At 45.4% G+C, this 23,146-nt stretch overlaps 1 protein-coding gene across 16 annotated transcripts in view; it reads left to right on the forward strand.

The window, feature by feature from the left end:
* Window positions 1-601: 601 nt before the first annotated feature.
* The window catches only part of ptgr2 (prostaglandin reductase 2), an 82,001-nt gene continuing 59,456 nt past the window's right edge, over window positions 602-23,146 (forward strand). For 4 of the 16 annotated variants that reach the window (XM_073040476.1, XM_073040474.1, XM_073040477.1 and 1 more), the window contains exon 1: window positions 782-990. In XM_073040476.1, coding sequence (XP_072896577.1) covers window positions 909-990 — 82 coding nt within the window. In that variant the 5' untranslated portion in view covers window positions 782-908. Of the gene's footprint in view, window positions 741-781; window positions 991-16,005; window positions 16,074-23,146 lie in introns of those variants that run through there. The other 12 variants (XM_073040464.1, XM_073040475.1, XM_073040463.1 and 9 more) reach the window with 12 other exon arrangements.

Raw genomic sequence — 23,146 nt, forward strand, 5'->3', positions numbered from 1 at the left:
GCTTATGGTTTGTAAGCACAATGACTATCCAGTGTTAACTGCAATCAACGCAAGTTATTATAGAGAAGATATGCAAGTCTGCTCAATGCAAGTCTTCAAAATGCAGATAAGCCTTTCACCTAACTTCAATCAACCCTGCTGGCATAACTACTCTTTAATGTGATTTAAAGCAAAAAAAAAAAAATCTTGTACCTAATGAAGTGGCCACTGCGTGTATGTTTGTAGTCTTCGCTGCTGTAGTCTCTAAGCCCCTAAGCTTCTCTTGCAATCTCATTGTGGATTTGGCTGCAGTATTGCAGGTCAGGGTCTGATCATGGATATTGGAACTCCCAGGATATTGTTTGTGGGGAATTTGGTGATGCTAATGTTACTGAATGTCATGGGGTAATTGCTGTATTTTCTCCAGTTGGATGTTGTCATTGTCTGGCACTGGTGTGGCCCCAATGTCACTTGTACATATTCCTTTTTGTCATTTGCTTTCTCCTGCCTTCCATAAATTTTGCTTTCTGTTCCTTCCCCCACCTTTCTTCTCTTTTGGTCCCGACCCCTCCAAGGATGCCTCTGTCCGAGCCGCCCCTTTAAGCACGTCCACGCGCGAGCGGGACCGGCCCCTTTAAGGAGCAGCACTCGCTCTCTCTGGCCCCATTAGGAGCGGAAAGGACTTTGCGCTGGGGCGGGCAGATCAGGTTTGTTTTGGCCTGGCCGCATTGGGAGCGGAGAGGACGGTGCAGGCAGATCAGGTTTGGTTTGGTTCTGTTCGGTTCTCCAAATGCTCCCTCGCCGAGGGCGGCCGGTCTAGCCGGGGTAGCGGGCGCTGCCCGGCAGGGCCGGTCGGTAACAAAGGACGGCCACAAGCGGAGCTGGTCGTGTTCTGTAAAGGGGTGACTGTGAGCGGAGGGGAGGAAAGAATGCGATGTGTCTGTCGGCGGACCCGGCTGGTGGTAATGGTCCGGGGGGTCGAATGGAAGGTGTCGGCGGACCCGGCTGGTAGTGAGTGAATGACTGGGAGGAGCAGATGGGCTACATGGGTGTCCGGATCAGTGAGGGGCCTGGGGAAGTGGGAGGTGTTGCGGAAGCGGTTCCATCTGAAAAGTCCTAGCTAGTTTATTTCTCGTCCTTGGTAGTCCCGCTTGGTTTTTAAGGTGACTGGTGTGGTTCTTCCACTGATCGGACAGTTGGTGGCAGACTGGGTGGAGGCATGCAGAAATCCCAAGATTTCTGTAGGCTTGTGAAAACTATGGGTTTAGGATTCACAGATGCCATGAAGATGTTGCATTCCTTTTCTGAGCAGGTTTGACTGTGTACTTAAATTTTACTCTTACCTGCCGGTAATACGTTCCTGTAAGTGTAATTGACTATGAAAAACTTTGTGACCAGGCACGCTGAGGCAATTTTCCACAACCCCATTAAAGAGCAGCTGGCTAATCAAGATTCTTTTTTGTGTGTGGATATGAGCACTCTTCTGTCCTTGATGTTTACTTTTTATAGAGCTGGGCTGGCAGGAAAAGATTGACTGTAAAATAATGGGAGCTACTTGAGCATTTGAAATCTGATATGCTTCAAATCTACTCTCTGGAGTTGTTGCTTTAATGTCCATTTCATAGAGTCATACAGCATTAGAAACATGATATTCAGTGTAGCTGTTTCAGCTGTCCAGTAACTACCTATAGCAGTACTTGCCCTTCTATGCCGTGGTCTTTTAAGTGTTCATTTAAATAGTACTACATTTTGTGAGTGCCCCTGCCTCACACCTGTCAGCTAGTGATTCCAACCACCCTCGAGGTAGAAAAGAAACCTTAATCTGTTCAAAATTGCCTACCACTTTTTTAACCCATAACCTATGGTTACAGACATTTCTCCATAGGGAAAGAGGTTTCTCACTATCTATTTCATCTATGACCATCAAAATGTAATATACCTCCATTCCCCCTACCTCACCCTACTATAAAAAAACATATGATCTGTGCAACACACAGCAGGCGAGGCTATGGACAAGAGTAAACAGTTGATCTTTCAGGCTGAGACCCTCCATCAAGATTGGGGGTAGAAAAGATGAAGTCAGAATAAAAAGGTGGAGGGAGGGGAGGAAGTACCAAGTAGGTGGAACTAGCTGGGGGGGGGGGGGGGGGAGGAGAGCAGGGCTGAAGTAAAGAGCTGGGAACCTAGGCTGCCGGAAGCAGGTCGTTGGGTGACAGTCAGGGGGGGGGAAAGCGAAGGAGAGTAGACAGGTAGTGCAGAGCACCCCTGTAGCCATTCCCCTGAATAATAAGTTTACCGTCCTGGATGCTGTTGGTGAGGATGGCCAACCAGGTGTGAGCCACGGTGGCAGGGCCTCTGGCACTGAGTCTGACCTTGTGGTACAGAAGAATGGGATGGCGAAGAGGAGAGCTGTCGTCATTCGAGACTCTATAGTCAGGGGAGCAGACAGGAGATTTTGTGGATATGAGAAGGACACCCGCATGGTTTGTTGCCTCCCGGGTGCCAGGGTCCGGGATGTCTCTGACCGGGTGCACAACATCCTGGTATGAGAGGGAAAGCAACCAGAAGTTGTGATACATGTTGATACCAACAACATAGGCAGGAAGAAGGATGAGGTCCTGAAGTGAGTTTCAGGAACTAGGCAGAAGGCTGAAGAACAGGACCTCAAGGGTGGCGTTCTCAGGATTGCTGCCAGTGCTACGTGATAGTGATGGTAAGAATTGGAGGAGATGGCAGTTGAATGCGTGGCTGAGGAGTTGGTGCAGGGTTTTAGATTTTTGGAACATTGAGATCTCTTCTGGGGAAGGTGGGACCTGTACAGATTGGATGGGTTGAACTTGAACTCAAGGGAGAGCAATATCCTTGCAGGTAGGTTTGCCAGCATGATTTGGGAGGGTTTAAACTAATTTGCAAGGGGGATTGGACCCAGAGCGATAGAGCAGTGAAAGAAGTGCATGGAGTAAAACCAGATCTAACATATAGAGAGGCTTTGCGGAAAGAGAAGCAGAATAAAGGGTGTAAAGGTAGTAAGGTAGAAGGGCTAAAGTGTGTGTACTTCAATGCAAGAAGCATCAGGAAGAAAGGTGATGAACTGAGAGCTTGGATACATACATGGAATTATGATGTAGTGGACATTACAGAGACTTGGCTGGCACCAGGGCAGGAATGGATTCTCAATATTCCTCGATTTCAGTGCTTTAAAAGGGATAGAGAGGGGGGAAAAGGGGGAGGGGTGGCATTACTGGTCAGGGCTACTATTACAGCTACAGAAAGGGTGGGTAATGTAGCAGGATCCTCTTTTGAGTCAGTACGGGTGGAAGTCAGGAACAGGAAGGGAGCAGTTACTCTACTGGGGGTATTCTATAGGCCCCCTGGTAGCAGCAGAGATACCGAGGAACAGATTGGGAGGCAGATTTTGGAAAGGTGCAAAAATAACAGGGTTGTTACCATGGGTGACTTTAACTTCCCTAATATCGATTGACACCTGATTAGTTCCAAGGGTTTAGATGGGGCAGAGTTTAAGTGTGTCCAGGATGGATCCCTGTCACAGTATGTTGACAGGCCGACTAGGGGGAATGCCATACTACATCTAGTATCAGGTAATGAACCGGATCAGGTCACAGATCTGTCAGTGGATGAACATCTGGGGGACAATGATCACTGCTCCCTGACCTTTAGCATTAACATGGAAAAGGCTAGAATCAGAGAGGACGGGAGATTTTTTAATTGGGGAAGGGCAAATTATAAGGCTAGAACTTGCGGGTGTGAATTGGGATGATGTTTTTGCAGGGAAATGTACTATGGACATATGGTCAATGTTTAGGGATCTCTTGCAGGATGTTGGGGATAAATTTGTCCTGGTGAGGAAGATAAAGAATGGTAGGGTGAAGGAACCATGGCTGACAAGTGAAGTGGAAAAGTCAAGTGGAAGAAGGCAGCATACATGAGGTTTTGGAAGCAAGGATCAGATGGATCTATTGAGGAATATAGAATAGCAAGAAAGGAGCTTAATAAAGGGCTGAAAAGAGCAAGAAGGGGGCATGAGAAGGCCTTGGCAAGTAGGGTAAAGGAAAATCCCAAGGCATTCTTCAATTATGTGAAGAACAAAAGGATGACAGGAGTGAAGGTAGGACTGATTAGAGATAAAAGTGGGAAGATGTGTCTGGAGGCTGTGGAAGTGAGCGAGGTCCTCAATGAATACTTCTCTTTGGTATTCACCACTGAGAGGGAACTTGATGACAGTGAGGACAATATGAGTGAGGTTGATGTTCTGGAGCATGTAAATATTAAGGGAGAGGAGGTGTTGGAGTTGTTAAAATACATTAGGGCGGATAAGTCCCTGGGGCCTGACAGAATATTCCCCAGGCTGCCCCACAAGGTGAGGGAAGAGATTGCTGATCCTCTGGCTAGGATCTTTTATGTCCTTGTTGACCAAGGGAATGGTACCGGAGGATTGGAGGGAGGTGAATGTTGTCCCCTTGTTCAAAAAAGGTAGTAGGGATAGTCCAGGTAATTATAGACCAGTGAACCTCGCGTCTGTGGTGGGGGAAGCTGTTGGAAAAGATTCTTAGAGATAGGATCTATGGGCATTTAGAGAATCATGGTCTGATCAGGGACAGTCAGCATGGCTTTGTGAAGGGCAGATTGTGTCTAACAAGCCTGATAGAGTTCTTTGAGGAGGTGACCAGGCATATAGATGAGGGTAGTGCAGTGGATGTGATCTACATGCATTTTAGTAAGGCATTTGACAAGGTTCCACACAGTAGACTTATTCAGAAAGTCAGAAGGCATGGGATCCAAGGAAGTTTGGCCAGGTGAATTCAGAATTGGCTTGCCTGCAGAAGGCAGAGGGTTGTGGTGGAGGGAGTACATTTGGATTGGAGGGTTGTGACTAGTGGTGTCCCAGAAGGATCAGTTCTGGGACCTCTACTTTTCATGATCTTTATTAACGATCTGGATGTGGGGGTGGAAGGGTGGGTTGACAAGTTTGCAGACGACACAAAAGTTGGTGGTGTTGTAGATAGTGTAGAGGATTGTCGAAGATTGCAGAGAGACATTGATAGGATGCAGAAGTGGGCTGAGAAGTGGCAGGTGGAGTTAAACCCGGAGAAGTGTGAGGTGGTACACTTTGGAAGAACAAACTCCAAGGTAGAGTACAAAGTAAATGGCAGGATACTTGGTAGTGTGGAGGAGCAGAGGGATCTGGGGGTATATGTCCACAGATCCCTGAAAGTTGCCTCACAGGTAGATAGGGTAGTTAAGAAAGCTTATGGGGTGTTAGCTTTCATAAGTCAAGGGATAGAGTTTAAGGGACGCGATGTAATGATGCAGCTCTATAAATCTCTGGTTAGGCCACACTTGGAGTACTGTGTCCAGTTCTGGTCGCCTCACTATAGGAAGGATGTGGAAACATTGGAAAGGGTACAGAGGAGATTTACCAGCATGCTACCTGGTTTAGAGAGTATGGATTATGATCAGAGATTAAGGGAGCTAGGGCTTTACTCTTTGGAGAGGAGGATGATGAGAGGAGACACGATAGAGGTGTACAAGATATTAAGAGGAATAGATAGTGGACAGCCAGTGCGTCTTCCCCAGGGCACCACTGCTCAGTACAAGAGGACATGGCTTTAAGGTAAAGGGAGGGAAGTTCAAGGGGGATATTAGAGGAAGGTTTTTCACTCAGTGGTTGGTGTGTGGAATGCACTGCCTGAGTCAGTGGTGGAGGCAGATACACTAGTGAAATTTAAGAGACTACTAGACAGGTATATGGACAGGTACAGGTATTTAAGGTGGGGGGTTATATGGGAGGCAGGGTTTGAGGGTTGGCACAACATTGTGGGCTGAAGGGCCTGTAATGTGCTGTACTATTCTATGAAATTGATTGGTGCAGGAGGTGAAGGGCTGCTGAAGAGGGAAGGTTAGAAGGCCATGGAAGAAAGGGAAGGGGGAGGAGATGGGCATGTAAGGAGATGAGGTGGGAGAGGGGAACGGTGAAGAAGGGGAGCAGGGACAATTAATGGAAGCTTGAGAAATCGATGTTCATGCCATCAGGTTGGAGGCTACCCAGATGAAATGCATGGTCACACGAGGAAATCTGCAGATGCTGGAAATTCAAGTAACACACAATGCTGGTGGAACACAGCAGGCCAGGCAGCATCTATAGGAAGAAGCATGGTCGACGTTTCGGGCCGAGACCCTTCGTCAGGACTAATTGAAAGAAAAAATAGTAAGAGATTTGAAAGTGGGAGGGGGGAAACCGAAATGATAGGAGAAGACTGGAGGGGGTGGGGTGAAGCTAAGAACTGGAAAGGTGATTGACAAAAGTGATACAGAGCTGGAGAAGGGAAAGGATCATGGGACGGGAGGCCTCGGGAGAAAGAAAGGGGGAGAGGAACACCGGAGGGAGATGGAGAACAGGCAGAGTGATGGGCAGAGAGAAAAAGAGGGGGAATAAATAAGGGATGGGGTAAGAAAGGGAGGAGGGGCATTAACAGAAGTTAGAAGTCAATGTTCATGCCATCAGTTTGGAGGCAGCCCAGATGGAATATAAGGTGTTGTTCCTCCAACCTGAGTGTGGCTTCATCTTGACAGTAGAGGAGGCCATGGATAGACAATCAGAATGGGAATGGGATGCAGAATTAAAATGTGTGGCCACTGGGAGATCCTGCTTTCTCTGGCAGACAGTGTAGGTGTTCAGCGAAACGGTCTCCCAGTCTGTATCGGGTCTCACTGATATACAAGAGGCCACACTGGACTCGCCGGATACAGTAGATGACCCCAAAAGACACTCGGGTGAATTGTTGCCTCACCTGGAAGGACTGTTTGGGGCCCTGAATGATCGTGAGGGAGGAGGTGTAGGGGCAAGTGTAGCACTTGTTTCACTTGCAAGGATAAGTGTCAGGAGGGAGATTGGTGAGGAGGGACAAATGGAGAAGGGAGTCGTGTAGGGAATGGTCCCTGTGGAAAATGGGAGGGGGAGGGGAAGATGTGCTTGGTGGTGGGATCCTGTTGGAGATGACGGAAATGTGGAGAATTATGTGCTAGACATGGAGACTAGTGGTGGGCGGGGGGGGGGAGTGGTAGGTGGGGATGAGAGGAACCCTATCCCTGGGAGAGTGGGGTGAGGGCTGATGCACACAAAATGGAAGAGATATGGTTGAGGGCAGCATTAATGGTGGAGGAAGGGAAGCCCCTTTCTTTGAAGAAAGAGGACATCTCCTTAGTCCTGGAATGAAAAACCTCAACCTGAGAGCAGATGTGGTGGAGATGGAGGAACTGAGAGAAGATGGCTTTTTTTTTTAAAACAAGTAGCAGGATGGGAAGAGGTATAGTCCAAGTAGCTGTGGGAATCAGTGGGTTTATATATAAAAATAAATCAGTAGATAAGCTGTCTCCAGAAATATGGAGAGATCGAGAAAGGGGAGGGAGGAGTCAGAAATGGACCAGGTAAATTTGAGGACAGGGTGGAACTTGGAGGTAAAATTGATGAGCTCAGTCTATGCAGTTTCCCTGATAACTGAATTATTCCATCTAAGACAACACTTCAAATCTCTTTTGCATTTTCTGGTATTACTGTGGCCTTCTTACAACATGGTGGCCAGAACTGCTCACGACAAACAAGCTATGATCTAACCAAGGTTCTGTATAATTGTGGGGTGTTTGTAGTGATGAGGCTTTGTCTGGAATTTCTGTTGAGTAAATTAGACTGAAAGAAGTCATTCATTTTGGCGAGGATGTTGGGCTGGAGGGCCTGTTCCATTGCTGTATAACTTAAAAGACTTTTTTTTGCCTTTGGCTTCTTTGATGGAGTTCATCCCAGATTGTTCTCTCTTAATAGCCTTGCAAATTATTTCACCAAACATAAATTTCAGGAAGGTACTAAATTTTCATTATCTGGAATGGGGGAGAAATGGTTCTGTAAATACTTCTCTGGTTATTCTCTTGTGACAGGAATACTTCTCTGGTTATTCTCTTGTGACAGGAACCAGTTTCTCTCAATGTTCTCCATCAGACCCCACTTTAATTTGTAATTTGTAGAATTGTTAAAGCATATTCAATCTATTGAGTCTGTACCTGCTCATTGTACACAACTATCTAATCCCTTTCCAACTCATTTTAAAGGCCCTGATTTGTTTCCACCAGCCAACCAGGCAGTGAAATCCAGATGCTAACTACCTTCTCCCTAACCCCAGTCCAAAATCACTTTTGTTTTGCTTTGGTCAAGGTCCTTCACAGGTCATTATGAGATTCAATTGACATGGGGTGAGCATAGCAAATTTCCGTGATCAAAGAACTTTAGGATTTTGGTTAAAAACTAATTGAATATTTTTGTCATTCTTCCTGGGTGCTTTTAAACCTCTGGTGAGGTTTCTTATTGAACCAGTAAAAGTGACGTGAAGTTTAATCAATGTTTAACCAAAGTCCGAAGGTTGGTCAGATACAGAAAATTGTTGTTTTTGCCATTTGGATGAAATGAAATGAATTGGGAGGAGCTCTGAACGGGAGTGTAAAGCCTTCATTGACTACTTGGGCTGAGCAGCTTCTTTTGTGCACTGATTAAAATCAGAATAATGACACAACAGGCCAGTTAGATTCTCTCATCAACTTACTACTTTTTTCAATTATTTGTCTAGTACCTGTTTGGAAGCTCTTGTTGAATCATTTTTCATGCTCTCTTAAATAAAACATTTTTTTCTTTAAGTCACTCTTGGTTCTTGTGCTGATTAATTGAAGTCGGTGCCTTTCAGCCACATCTCATTTGCTCCATTTCCAGTCTTTATTTCCTGCACCACTTGTATTGGTGCATAGTGATTCCAGTCTCAACTGAAGCCCCAGTTTCAGCTTCCCCTGGAGAAATGATGTGCTATAGAGGCTGAAATCTGGATCAAAAAAGGCCTATTTAATAAAAAAAAATGAAGATTTGTTGAATAGGCAACATCTATAATTAATATTTCTGTTGACTAACATCTGATGAGAAGTCAATGAGCTGAAATGTTGGCCATTCTTTTAACACAGATGTGGATATTTCCTAAGAAATGAGAGTAGGAGTTGGGACACATTGCACTACCATCCAGCAAGGTCTTGGCTGATCTTGTATCTTAGTATCATTTTCCTTGTCCTCCCAACTTAGCATCATCTACACCATCATAATTGCAGGAGGAGCAATGATGGTGACTTGCTGTGGATAACAAAACAATGACATACCTTTAACATCCGGACCCAATACACATGCCTAATTTAAGATAAATTCTCTATAATGTTTTAACCAGCATTAAAATGTGTTAATAAATGCATTTAAAAGATCTGAGGATTGTGGTTGAAGAGCTGCCCTATAACACATTGTTCATATAATATGAATTGGTTCCTTAAAGTGTAAAGTGGCTCCCCAATGTTTGCCGATTTCAACTTGTGGTTTAATGGGGAGCAGTTGATTTACACAGCTGTACCTTCTGACTTCAAAACCTATTAGTGCATGTGTCAGTGTATTTAATAACAGTAATTTGAACCCCCACCCCTTGTTGTTCTGTCATCGTCCCCTTCCTTTTCAGTCCAGAAGGAGGGTCTTTTGACTGAATCTTTGACCAGTATTCATTTTCGTGGCTGCTGCCTGACCTGCAGAGTTTCTCCAACATTTTGTGTTATTTGAACTGTAGCTTATTTTTGTGGTTCAGTTGTTCTGATCAACTATACACCTTCTGACTATTGTATGTTCCTCCCTACAAATGCCTAAGTGGAAATCAAATTGAGTAACAACACAATTAGAAAAATTATCACAGGATTTTTCATTGTTATAATCTTGAGGAAGAAGAGATAAGCAAGTATGTAGCTAATTTTTTAATTAGTTTTTCAAAACATTTTACAAATTAAAAACCCCAAATCCCAATGAGGAACATTAATACAGTACAAAATTAAGCATACAATAACAATATGCTACAAAGGAAGAGAATTTAACAAAAAAGCACCTAAATTAAAGACAAGTGAGCTTAGTATCCTCCCCAAGCCCCACAACACAAGAAAAAAAACAACTCCAGACCGACCACAACACAATATAGAGAGTATAAGTCCGGACAGTCAAACTCCCAGACTGTGAATACACTTAGCAACAGAGGATAATAATGCCTACTACCAGAAAAAAAAGGGAGCTGAAAGCAAGGGACCGAAAAGAAGAAGAAAAAAAGAAAAAAAAACCCTAGTCAAGAGGAAGGTTATGAAAGTACTCGATAAAAGGTCCCCAGACCTTATGGAACTTTAGATCCGAGTTAAGAACTGAATAATAAATTTTTTCGAGGTCCAAGCAGGCCATAATGTCGTTAAGCCATTGCGCATGAGTGGGCGGGGCAACATCTCTCCATCTAAGGAGGATCAAGCGTCTAGCCAGGAGAGAGGCAAAGGATAGTATTCGGCATTTGGTCGGACCCAGGCATAAATCTGTCTCGCCCCAAAAACCGAACAGAACAATTAAGGGGTTTGGTTCTAGGTGCTGATTCAGAATACACGATAGCGTAGTGAAGACATCTTTCCAGAATTTCTCCAAGCTAGGACAGAACCAGTGCATATGGATGAGAGAGGCCACGCCCCTCTTGCATTTATCACAGAGCGGACTAATGCCAGGGTAGAATCGAGATAGTTTAGATTTAGACATATGGGCTCTATGAACAATCTTAAACTGTAAAAGGCAATGGAGAGCACAAAGAGGTTGAGTTAACCGATTTGAGAACTGAGTCCCAGCTCTCCTCGGATAAGGAGATATTTAAATCCTGCTCCCAGGCCATTTTAATTTTATCCACAGGGGCCCGTCGTAAGGCTGCTAGTTTATCTCGGATAATTGATATTAAACCTTTACCTAGTGGATTAATGGAAAGAAATAGGTCCATCGCATTTTTCGCAGGCATTTCAGGAAAGTTAGGAATTAAAGGAGCAATAAAGTGTCGGATTTGGAGATATCTGAAAAAATGAGCGTTAGGCAGATTGAACTTAACAGAGAGCTGCTGAAAAGAAGCAAAGCGATTATCAATGAAAAGATCTTCAAAATGTCTAATGCCCTTCCTATACCAAACATGGAATGCTGAATCGTACGTAGTAGGTAAAAAAAGGTGATTATGTGCGACAGGGCTGGAAACGGAAAACCCCTGGAAACCATAGCATTTCCTGAACTGAGCCCATATACGCAAATTGTGTCTAACAAGAGGATTAGCTATTGATGCTAATTTTAAAATAACTGTGACATTATTAGTGTTTTTCTTTCCTCCCTCCCAATAGACAGATGACAGGTCATTTAGGTTGAAGGGGAGATGGTGATTAATGAGAGCAGCTGGTCTGTCTTTGGGTTTGTGAAGGAGGGGGAGGCTGTAAGGGAGAGGAAGGTGTTTTTTTTTCTTTTTTTTGGGAGAGGAAGGTTTGAAGTAAAGTTGGTTTCTTTTGCTGGCTTGGCTATTGTGAAACGTAATGTTTTGTGGAGATGTGATAACTTTGAATCCTTGTACAAAGGATAAGGAATTAAATAAAGCATTTTCAGCATCCTTTTTGACTTGAGTGCCATGCTTGAGGACTAGTTAACTAGTGCTTTCAATGCCAGACTGAAATTGAGACTTTTCTTGTTTTAGCTGATTCTAAATGTGCTGTTATTGGCTTTTTAAGTAATTTTGCAACTTCATCCTTAACCATATCAGACTATCCTCAGAATAACCTGAGCCAGCTTAATGGTGTGGGGTATTTCTCTATTTAAAGGTGAAAATCTTGTGAAGCCATGACCTTTTCCAGAGAATATTCAGCCCAGTGGCCAGTGTCAATTCATCCTGAGATTTTGTTAGTTCTGCACTTGGCAGTGATATAATTTTTCCAGAGTTTCCATACATTGAGGGCTGCACCAGTATCCACAGCCTGATGAATGCATAGAGAAGTATATTCTAATTGGCCTTGAATGTTGAGTGGTCGCAAAGCTGGATGAGAGGGGTGGACTGGGAGGAAAAAGCACTTCCTGGACATTGGGGTTTTTGGATGGCCAGGAGCAGTATCTAATATTATTCTCACCATAAACATTGATTCATCACACTGATATTTCTGTACCCCTTGTGAAAGCAGTTCGAGGGCGTAGTCTGCTGTTGCACAGGTTTGTGCCCCTTAAGGCAAGAGGAAAGAATCCTTGATGACAAGGGTTTTCTATGTGCTCAGCAGTATGAAAGCCTGAAGCCTTTAATACGTTATTACTTCCATGTTTTGTTGGCAGCCCTTATCCCCTGATCAACACATACAAACAAGCTGGATGAACTCAGCAGGCTGTTGAAAGGATGCTGCTCAACCTGCTGAGTTCATCCAGCTTGTTTGTACGTGTTGATTTGACCACAGCATCTGCAGTGTACTTTGTGTTTACTTATCCCCTGATGCTGCCTCTCGTGAGCTCACATCTCCCCCTCCCCGCCGCCCTATTCTGGCTGCTGCCCTAACCCTAACACTCCCCGCCGCCCTATTCTGGCTGCTGCCCTAACCCTAACCCTCCCCGCCGCCCTATTCTGGCTGCTACCCTAACCCTAACCCTAACCCTAACCCTAACCCTAACCCTAACCCTAACCCTAACCCTAACCCTAACCCTAACCCTAACCCTAACCCTAACCCTAACCCTAACCCTAACCCTAACCCTAACCCTAACCCTAACCCTAACCCTAACCCTAACCCTAACCCTAACCCTAACCCTAACCCTAACCCTAACCCTAACCCTAACCCTAACCCTAACCCTAACCCTAACCCTAACCCTAACCCTAACCCTCCCCGCCGCCCTATTCTGGCTGCTGCCCTAACCCTAACCCTAACCCTCCCCGCCGCCCTATTCTGGCTGCTGCCCTAACCCTAACCCTAACCCTCCCCGCCGCCCTATTCTGGCTGCTGCCCTAACCCTAACCCTAACCCTCCCCGCCGCCCTATTCTGGCTGCTGCCCTAACCCTAACCCTAACCCTCCCCGCCGCCCTATTCTGGCTGCTGCCCTAACCCTAACCCTAACACTCCCCGCCGCCCTATTCTGGCTGCTGCCCTAACCCTAACCCTAACACTCCCCGCCGCCCTATTCTGGCTGCTGCCCTAACCCTAACCCTAACACTCCCCGCCGCCCTATTCTGGCTGCTGCCCTAACCCTAACCCTAACACTCCCCGCCGCCCTATTCTGGCTGCTGCCCTAACCCTAACCCTAACCCTAACCCTCCCCGCCGCCCTATTCTGGCTGCTGCCCTAACCCTAACCCTAACCCTAACCCTCCCCGCCGCCCTATCCTGGCTGCTGCCCTAACCCTAACCCTCCCCGCCGCCCTATTCTGGCTGCTGCCCTAACCCTAACCCTAACCCTAACCCTAACCCTCCCCGCCGCCCTATTCTGGCTGCTGCCCTAACCCTAACCCTAACCCTAACCCTAACCCTAACCCTCCCCGCCGCCCTATTCTGGCTGCTGCCCTAACCCTAACCCTAACCCTAACCCTAACCCTAACCCTAACCCTAACCCTAACCCTAACCCTAACCCTAACCCTAACCCTAACCCTAACCCTCCCCCGCCGCCCTATTCTGGCTGCTGCCCTAACCCTAACCCTAACCCTAACCCTAACCCTAACCCTAACCCTAACCCTAACCCTAACCCTAACCCTAACCCTCCCCGCCGCCCTATTCTGGCTGCTGCCCTAACCCTAACCCTAACCCTCCCCGCCGCCCTATTCTGGCTGCTGCCCTAACCCTAACCCTAACACTCCCCGCCGCCCTATTCTGGCTGCTGCCCTAACCCTAACACTCCCCGCCGCCCTATTCTGGCTGCTGCCCTAACCCTAACCCTAACCCTGCTTCCTCCTTTGCAGCCCTGATGAAAAGTCTCAACTCAAAAGGTCGACTGTTAATTCCTCTCCCAGCATACCTGGCTGGCTGAGACCCTCCAGCATTTTGTACCTGTTACTCAAGATTTCCAGCATCCCAGTTTGTGGTCATGTAACAGAAATGCTTCAGGCTATAAATGTTTTTTGGTTTGGGCCATCCCAGAGCTTCTTGTCTACAATTTGAATACATGCGTTTTTTTCCCTCAGGATCTTGGCTTGAATTCATTAGAGCCTGCAGGGACATTTTTTCATTTGTTTGCTCTTGAATCTCTTTTGCATGTTAATTTTAAACTTCTAGGATCACTAAAAACTATACTTAGTGATTTCTTTTGCTTTGGATCTTATGAATTATTAGCCATACAGCTTCGTGACCGCTGTCCGTTGTTTCTAAAGCTTCCACTTTTTGTACTAATGTCATCTCTTTGCCTTTCTGGTGTTTCACTAGTTGAATTATGTTATAAAAACACAAAGTGCTGGCAGAACTCAGCAGGCCAGACAGCATCTATGGGAGGAGGTAGTGACGATGTTTCGGGCCGAAACCCTTCATCAGGAGTGAAGTAACGTGGGATGGTCGAGGGGGGATAAGAAGTGGGGGGAGGGATAAAGTAGCGAGCTGGGAAGTGATAGGCTGGAGGGAAATAGGCTAGGGAGAAGGTGGAGAATTATGGGAAATAAAAGAGAAAGAAAGGTAGGGCTGGGGGGAGATTATAGTGAGGGGGGAAAAAGAAAGAGAACCAGACTAAAATTATAGATAAGGGGGGGGGCAGGGGTATCAACGGAGGTCTGTGAGTTGAATGTTCATGCCGGCAGGTAGGAGGAGGCTACCTAGGCGGGAGATAAGGTATTGCTCCATCGACCTGCATGTGGCCTCATCTTGACGGTAGAGGAGACCATGGACAGACATGTCGGAGTGGGAGTAGTCTGTGGAATTGAAGTGTGTGGCCACAGGGAGATCCCGCCACTGCTGGAGGACTGAGCGCCGGTGTTCAGCGAAACAGTCTCCCAGTCAGCGGCGGGTCTCCCCAATGTATAAATGGCCACATCAGGAGCACTGGATACAGTATATCACCCCAGTTGACTCGCAGGTGAAGTGGTGCCTCACCTGAAGCGACTGTCTGGGACCTGGGATGGTGGTGAGGGAAGAAGTGTGGGGGCAGGTGTAGCACTTCTTCCGTTTGCAGGGATAAGTGCCCGGAGGGAGGTCGGTGGGGAGGGATGGGGGGGATGAATGGACAAGGGAGTCGCGTAGGGAGCGATCCCTGCAGAAAGCCGAGAGTGGGGGGGGGGGGGGGAGGGAAGATGTGGCTGGTGGTGGGATCACGTAGGAGGTGGCGGAAGTTACGGAGGATTATACGTTGGATCTGTAGGCTGGTAGGGTGATAGGTGAGGACCAGGGGGACTCTATCCCTGGTGGGCTGGCGGGGGGATGGGGTGAGGGCAGAGGTGTGTGAAATACGGGAGACGCGATGGAGGGCAGAGTTGATAGTGGACGAAGGGAAGCCCCTTTCTTTAAAAAAGGAAGACATCTCCTTTGACCTAGAATGAAAGGCCTCATCCTGAGAGCAGATGAGGTGGAGGAATTGAGAGAAAGGGATAGCATTTTTTGCAGGAGACAGGGTGGGAGGAGGAATAGCCTAGGTAGCTGTGAGAGTCTGTAGGTTTGTAGTTGACATCGGTGGATAGGCTGTCTCCAGAGATAGAAAGATCTAGAAAGGGGAGGGAGGTGTCGGAAATAGACCAGGTGAATTTGAGGGCGGGGTGAAAGTTGGAGGCGAAGTTAATGAAGTCGACGAGCTCAGCATGTGTGTAGGAAGCAGCGCCAATGCAGTCGTCGATATAATGTAAAAATTATGTTATGGTGCTTTAATGGTGAATTAAAATTTAAATGCTAAACGTGGAACTCAAAGTAGCATTTAATGTGTAGTAACACAGAATATGTGGAACAGGATGGAATGCTAATGACACTTTGCTCCCACTCTTGTGTGGAGGCATTTCAAATTTTATTCATTTCATTGACTGTATTGGGTTGGTGTTGAAGGGCAGGGGAAGATGTGGTGTTTGGGTTTGCTAGTGCACAGAATTACAAATAACAGATACTGAATGTTCTTTGCTTGAAGTTTTAAAGTATTTTTGTGAATGATCAGACATTTCTATATTAAAAGGGGAATCTCATTCCTTCTAGGTCAGTTTTTGTTTCATTCTCTTCACAAATGGTGTCGATTCAGCAAGTTGTATTAAGTTGTCGACTGGGTGAGTGCCATTTCAGCCATACTATTTTTCTTTGGTTTTTAGTCCAAATGAAGGGTGAGGTCTTTGCTTCATGGGTTAAGCAGAAAATTGAAATCAGTCGAGAGAAAATCAGATACTTGAAAGAGTTAGGTTTAAGGAGGAGTTGGACGCTAAAAATCTAGAGAATGAATTCCCAAATTTTAAGATTCGGCAAGACACTGCAGCGGATAGTGAGGTCAACTGAGAAGATCATCAGGGTCTCTCTTCCCGCCATCATGGACATTTACACTACACGCTGCATCCACAAAGGAAACAGCATTATGAAGGACCCCATGCACCCCTCATACAATCTCTTCTCCCTCCTGCCGTCTGGGAAAAGGCTCCGAAGCATTCGGGCTCTCACGACCAGACTATGTAACAGTTTCTTCCCCCAAGCTATCAGACTCCTCAATACCCAGAGCTTGGACTGACACCTTGCCCTATTGTCCTGTTTATTATTTATTGTAATGTCTGTACTGTTTTTGTGCACTTTACACAGTCCTGTCTAGGTCTGTAGTCTAGTGTAGCTTTCTCTGGTTTTTTTTAATGTAGTTCAGTCTAGTTTTTGTACTGTCATGTAACACCATGGTCCTGAAAAACGTCTCATTTTTACTATGTACTGTACCAGCAGTTATGGTCGAAATGACAATAAAAGTGACGACTTGAAATGAAGGCATGGTTACCAATGACAAGAAGTAAGAAATTTCTGATTGTAGTTGTAAAGGAGGTGACAGGAAGTGGTGGAGGGATTTGTAGATGTTGGAAAGAATTTTAAAATGGAGGCATTTGTAAAATGGGTCAATGAACATGAGTTCAATCTACTTAGTGCAGGGATGTAGTTGAGAGTTCAAAACTTGAGAGAACTGAAGATGGATGATGCCTCTTTACACAAGGAGATAGAAATAAATTCATTTAACAGCATTCAGTTGGATTTTCTTTGAAGTTTTGAGCTTCCAGTTTTAATGTTGATAGTGTATTTTTTAATTGTTAGGGCTGTCCAGTTTTCAATTCAAAGCTTCAATAGATATTTTGATGGTTAAATTAGAATACATAAGCTAGGGCTTGTTGAAGTGGGAGGGTTTCATTAAGGGGTAGCGTGGTTTAGATTTTTCTCTTCCGTACCTGAGTGGAACAGCAGCAGATTTTCCTGGTAGCTCATGCCTTGTCATTCCCTTGTACCTGATGGATACAGTATTCTCCTGTGTCGTAAAGTGACTTGCTGCACTTTCAGATTGTTAATGTGTAATGAATTTGAATGATTACAGTTTGTTGCCTCGTTGCAAGCTGTTATCTTTGACAAAGTGGGCAGCACTCTTCTGAGTCAAAGGGTCATGGGTACAATTCCCAGTCTGGAATCTTGAGCATAAAATGAAAGTTAATTCTTCCACTGAACACTGAAGGATTATTGCACTGTCAGAGCGAGCAAGTGCCTAATAAGGGTGGCATTTTTGACCGGGAAAGTAAATCAAGCTCCATAGTTCCTAGAGGATGTAAGGTCTTTTAGTTATTATTCTGGTGCCCTGTTCAATTTTTATACTTTATTAAACCATTAAAATAGAGAATCAACTTGTATTATCAACTGTGCATGCAAATTAGTATGTATTTTAATTGCCACACTTCCAAGTCATTGAGTCACTTTGGGATCTCCTGAAATTCACTAATAAATCTTTCGGTAGTGCCACCATATAATATGTTTAAGACAGTGGCTTGCAGTCAATGAACTGTGCTCTGGTCATTGGACTTGAAGCAGGGCACCCTGAGGCCTTTTCATCACTGGTGATTTCAGTCGGGCCAACTTCAAGCTTATTTCCAAAATACTTCCAGGAAGTCTCCTGTCCCAAAAGGGGCCCAAACGTGTGTGAACCTGTGGAATTCATGGCCTCCAGAGCCATCTGTGACAAAGTCATTGAGTATATTTAATGAGGAGGTTGATGGGTTCTTGATTAGTCAGGGTATCAAAGGTTGCATGGAGAAGGCAGGAAAATCGGGTTCAAGGGACTTAATAAATCAGCCATGATGGAATGGCAGAGCCGGCTTGATGGGCTGAATGGCCTATTCTGCTCCTCTGTCCTGTGGTATAAATCAGACCACCAGGCTGTGCCCCTTCACTTTGCACACAAACCAAAGTTGGGAACCCAGTACAGAAAATCATAGTGCTGGTTTGAGGAACTGGATCAGCTTCTAGTGACTGCTTTGAGTCAGTAGACTGATGCACATTCAAAGCCAGTTTAGCTGAGTATGTCAGTCACCACAGACTTTATCAGCAAGTGTGTTGAGGATTATGTACCAAAGAGGACAATTCGGGTGTTCCCAAATTGGAAACCATGAATGATCGGGGAGACCCACTTCCTACTGGGATTTAAAACAATGAATGGGGAGACAAACTTCCTATTGGGATTTAAAACTGTTGAAATTGGGTGACCCTGACCTATACAAGAAATTAGAATATGACAGCTGAAAAGCCATCAGGGCTACCAAGAGTCAGTGTCTAAAGTAAATTCCCAGTAGTGGCAGGGTTTATTTGCAATTACAGGCTACAAAACAAAGTCTGGGAGCATCACTGACAACAGCACATCCCTCCTGGTGAACACAGTACGTTCTGTGCATAGAATGGATTGGAATGTCACTACCACCTCCGACTGTCTGATACGTAGCTCAGCCCACAGTCATGGAGAGTGGATCTGGCCCAGGCACTCCCTGGTCGTGTCCTTTCAACCTCTACAGATTAGTTGGTGGGGGTATTTGCAGACTTTAACTCTCCCCCACCTTCAAGTTGAGTTTCCTGTCTGCTTTAAGCAAACCACCATCACTCCAGTACTCGCAAAACAAGTAACATTCTTCATGACTATTGCCTGTTGCTCTGATATCCATCATCAAGAAGTGTTTGGAGACGTTTGTCAAGGCACAGATTAATTCTGACCTCCCAGACAGCCTTAACACACTGCAGTTTGCCTACTGTGAAGCAGGTCTTGTATGGGTGCCAAATCCCCAGCCCTGCACTCATTCCTGAAGCATCAGGACAGTAAATGTATCCATGTTGTTTATTGACCACAGCTTGGCCTTGTACTATCATTCCAAGCAAACTGATCTCTAAATTCCCAGATCTGGGACTTGGCACCTCCTCTAGCACTGGGTCTGCAGCTTCCTGATCAATAGACTGCAGTTAGCGAGAAGTACCTTTGCTCTAATTATATTGGTGCCCCACAGGCTGCAATCGCAGCCCCTAACTGTACTCACAACAAACCAGATTCTTCTCTAACTACGTCTACAAGCTTGCGGATGATCCCACTGTAGTGGACGATCCTTGTGTAATGGTGAGTTTTAGAACAGAAACTAAGCCCTCCTCTTGGCACCTGGACAGAAATCTGTGCCAGGAAGGTCAAGTTTGTAGGAAGATGTAATTAAGTAGGGTAGTGAAAATACTCTTCACTTCAGATCCCTTGCTCAATTTCTAACCTATCACATCCCGACATCTATCTGCACTGTCCCTTATATCCCTTATAGGCTATCTACAAGACGAAGCAGTAATGGCATTAAAGCATTCCAGAAATTTGATCACATCTTGGACACTTCTGTCTTCTCTATTTCAACCAGTCTTTAAAATGCAGCTTATCATCTGTGTGCTTGTTGCCTCCTCCCCTACTGACCCATTACACTTTCATCACATCCTTAACTTCAAGCCTTCAATCTCTGATAGCCTAAACTGTGGGCAGGGGGTATCAGCAAGGCAACTTTGTTTCAGGTTCACATTCCATTCAATAGTAGGAGGTTATCAGAATAATCAGACAACCAGCCACTGCCCTTTGATCTAAGTGAGTGTTTGGGGTGGCCCCTTGTCACCCTGATGGCACTGCACCCAGATTGTCCTTTTGATCGGTGGCCTCAGACTGCTGAAGTGAAGGGTTAAAGGTATCAGTGAACACTCCAGCCAGTTGATCAGTTTAGGTTACATTTGCATTCTAGTAGACAGGAATGACCCAAATCCTGTCTACTTATTTGCATTTTGAGAGACATATTGTGACTGTCTTGATTTTGCAAAGTTCTTTCCAAAAGAACTGAAGCTCAGTGTGTTGTCTATATTTTTTAAACCTTCTGAAACATTCTTGTTAAGAAAAGCCATGCTTCAGTTCACTACCCAAATGTTCCAATTTCCCTTCAAAAACAAACAAATCACCAATTTCCCAAATTGTCAATGTCTTTATGAAATGTGGGCATCCCATATCTGTAACAGAAGTGTAGATTTCCATCATCTTAACCTGAGTTTCACATGACCAGTATAGAAAAAGGGTCTCAAATCAATTCCAAATAAAGAAACAAACTAAAAACAGAGACAAAACAAAATCCATCCTTGTCCTTTTCTCCCTTCAGGGCCTTCGCGAGTTCCTTTGCCTTCCACAGTGAATGAGCAAACACACTACAGCCCGCCCACTCTCACTGAGCTGAACTCACATTTGGAACATGCAAACCAGTCACACCTCATGCCATTTCAGAAAATGACTTGCTCTTGTTACCAAACTATTAGGCATCTGTTTTGTTGTAAACAAGCACCCGTCCAGTCACAGCCAGTCCATGATCCCCTGGTGGGTCAGCTCCATCATTATACCTGTGACCAAAGCCCCCAAGCGAAGGATCTTAGTCCTTTTCTCTACCATGCCTTCTGGGACTTTAAGTTCAACAAGGGAGGGATACCTAACTTTAACCTCTGTTGCTTGATCCCATAAAGATTTATCATCCCCTTGGGAAGTGGGTGGCATTCTCAGTGCACTGTTTATCGGATAATGGGGCAACAGCTTCCCCAGGGCACCCATCTCTCTGTTAGATAAGATAATTCTAGCCCCCTCCACATGCCATATCCTCAATAGCCACGTAGCCAGCCAGTTACTCCCTCGGTTTTTGTCCATATCTACCTCAATTCCACCAGTTCTGTAGCAGAAATGCTCATTGTTGCCATCTTAAAGAGGTCTATTATGCTTTCCACCTCATCTTGTCCTGTGGAGGTGGGACAGGCCATGGGCCAAAACCCCCTCCCCTCCCCAAACAGGTATGAGACTGCATGGTCACTGGTCTAGACTTGACTGTCTCTGGCGCATAAGGGGCAAGGACAATAATTTTGCAGGTGGAATTACAGACTCTCCTCTAACCTCTCTTCCCCGTCCTCCATCCACACATCAGGATCATCAGGCCTTAATGGGGCCCAGTTGTTTAGCAGCCTCTACAAGCTGCACCTTTACAAGCCCACAGGCTCTCTGGTAATCCTGTCCTCCAGTTCTTCAGTCTGGGTCTGCTGACCAGGTAGCCTCCCCTGTGGTGATACGGCACTGATTCAATGCTTTCACTCATTGTTTCTTGCTCCTTGTGCAAAATCATCTCGTACTGTTGCTTTATGATAGTCACCGGAAGCTGTAAATCTCCCTCATGGCTTTTCTTGCTAACTGGGAGCCCTATCTTCAGGTTCAACTTCAAGTCTAATTATCATTCAGCTACACATGAGTATAGCCAAACAAAACAGTGTTCCTCCAGGACCAAAGTGCAAAACATTACCAACAGCACACAGAATACTGAATGTAGCACAGGGTTACCATTTCTGAAAAACAGTCACAAAGGGGAATAAAATGTAGCTGAAGTCCCTGACTGGCATGACTCTGGTAGAATTGATGGTAAGTTGTCCTGCTCCAATTTGTCTTGCCACTGAAGGGGTGGGGCAGCCCCCAGCTCAGTATGGATTCCTGTGTGCCCACAGAGGCTTCTGCTGTCCCCCACACTGCCGCCGGCATCTCGTCCCCTGGGCGACTGCAGTAGGGGACCCTGCTGTAAGGGCCTAGTCCTTGCTATAACTGAGGCAACGCAACTTCCCCCGTCAGTCTTTCCAGTGAACCAGTGATCTGCACTTGCGTTGTTTTATATGACCTATGTCCACCAGGGTCTTACGAGGCAATCACTCGCACTGCACGCCATTCACCAAGCCCAGGTGACAACACAACGGTACAGCTCCACCACTGTTTAGCAACTCACTGATGGGATAGTCCTGTAGTACTTAACGTTCTTGGTATCTGGCAGTGGCTTGTGATCATTAAAAAAAAAACACATACAGGATGAACAAATCCACCTTTGATTGGACCTGGAATGGCTGCAGTGTCTAAGCTCCCAGCCATTTTGTTCAGCACAGATGCAAAATGGTGCCCCATTTTCATTCAGTGGGAGCCCAGTAGGTTGGCAAGACTTGTGAATCCCGCACTGTTATCAGGCCACCCTGGGACTCGGCATTCATCACAGAGGGTGTTCTCGTTCTTATTTCTGCTTTTAAACACTTTAAGCATTTTCATCTTCTGTTCCATTACAAAATCCTTGCCAGCTATGCTAATTGTTCACAGATTTGGTGAATAGGTCAGAAGACAGCAATTATGAGTAAGTTTTAACTATTTATCAACAAGCAAAGACAAACACTAAAACATAGTTACACAGATATTCATCCTAATGTGCGCACACTTCCAAACTTTACACAGCACTGTTCACTCAACCCATAGTTTGAGAGTGGCCAAGCGAGAGCACCATGTGGGCTACATTCACTGGGGAATAAAATCGCTTTGTGAGCTAACAGAATTGATAGGCCAAAATGACCTATATTGTCAGGATGTATAAAATGGTTGTAACATGCAGTTCAGCAGTCAACAAGTGAGAAATTATGAAATAAATACTGTTCTGGCACAACATAGGTTCTGAAAGGATGGTTGTTTCAGAACAAATTTATTCATCTTTACCTTAAATGAGAAGAGTTTTTACAGAATGCTGTAAATTTTTGAAGTTTTTTTTAAACACCGAATTGCAGTGGAGGTTGAATAATTGGATGTCTTGAATGCCAGGATAGCCAGACCTTTTTTTTTTGTCTATAGGGGAAGCTGGGATTATGAGGAATTGGCAGGAAAATGGAACTGGGAGCATGCTCAAGGCAGCCTGGAATGTCCTTGTTACTTGTTCTCTCGTGTGAGGTTCCTTGCCACCGTTATAACCAGGAGAGGCAGTGGGGACAGGCCCCTATTAAATTTTCACAATTGCAG

The sequence above is a fragment of the Hemitrygon akajei genome, chromosome 3, assembly GCF_048418815.1.
Source record: "Hemitrygon akajei chromosome 3, sHemAka1.3, whole genome shotgun sequence".
NCBI lineage: Eukaryota > Metazoa > Chordata > Chondrichthyes > Myliobatiformes > Dasyatidae > Hemitrygon > Hemitrygon akajei.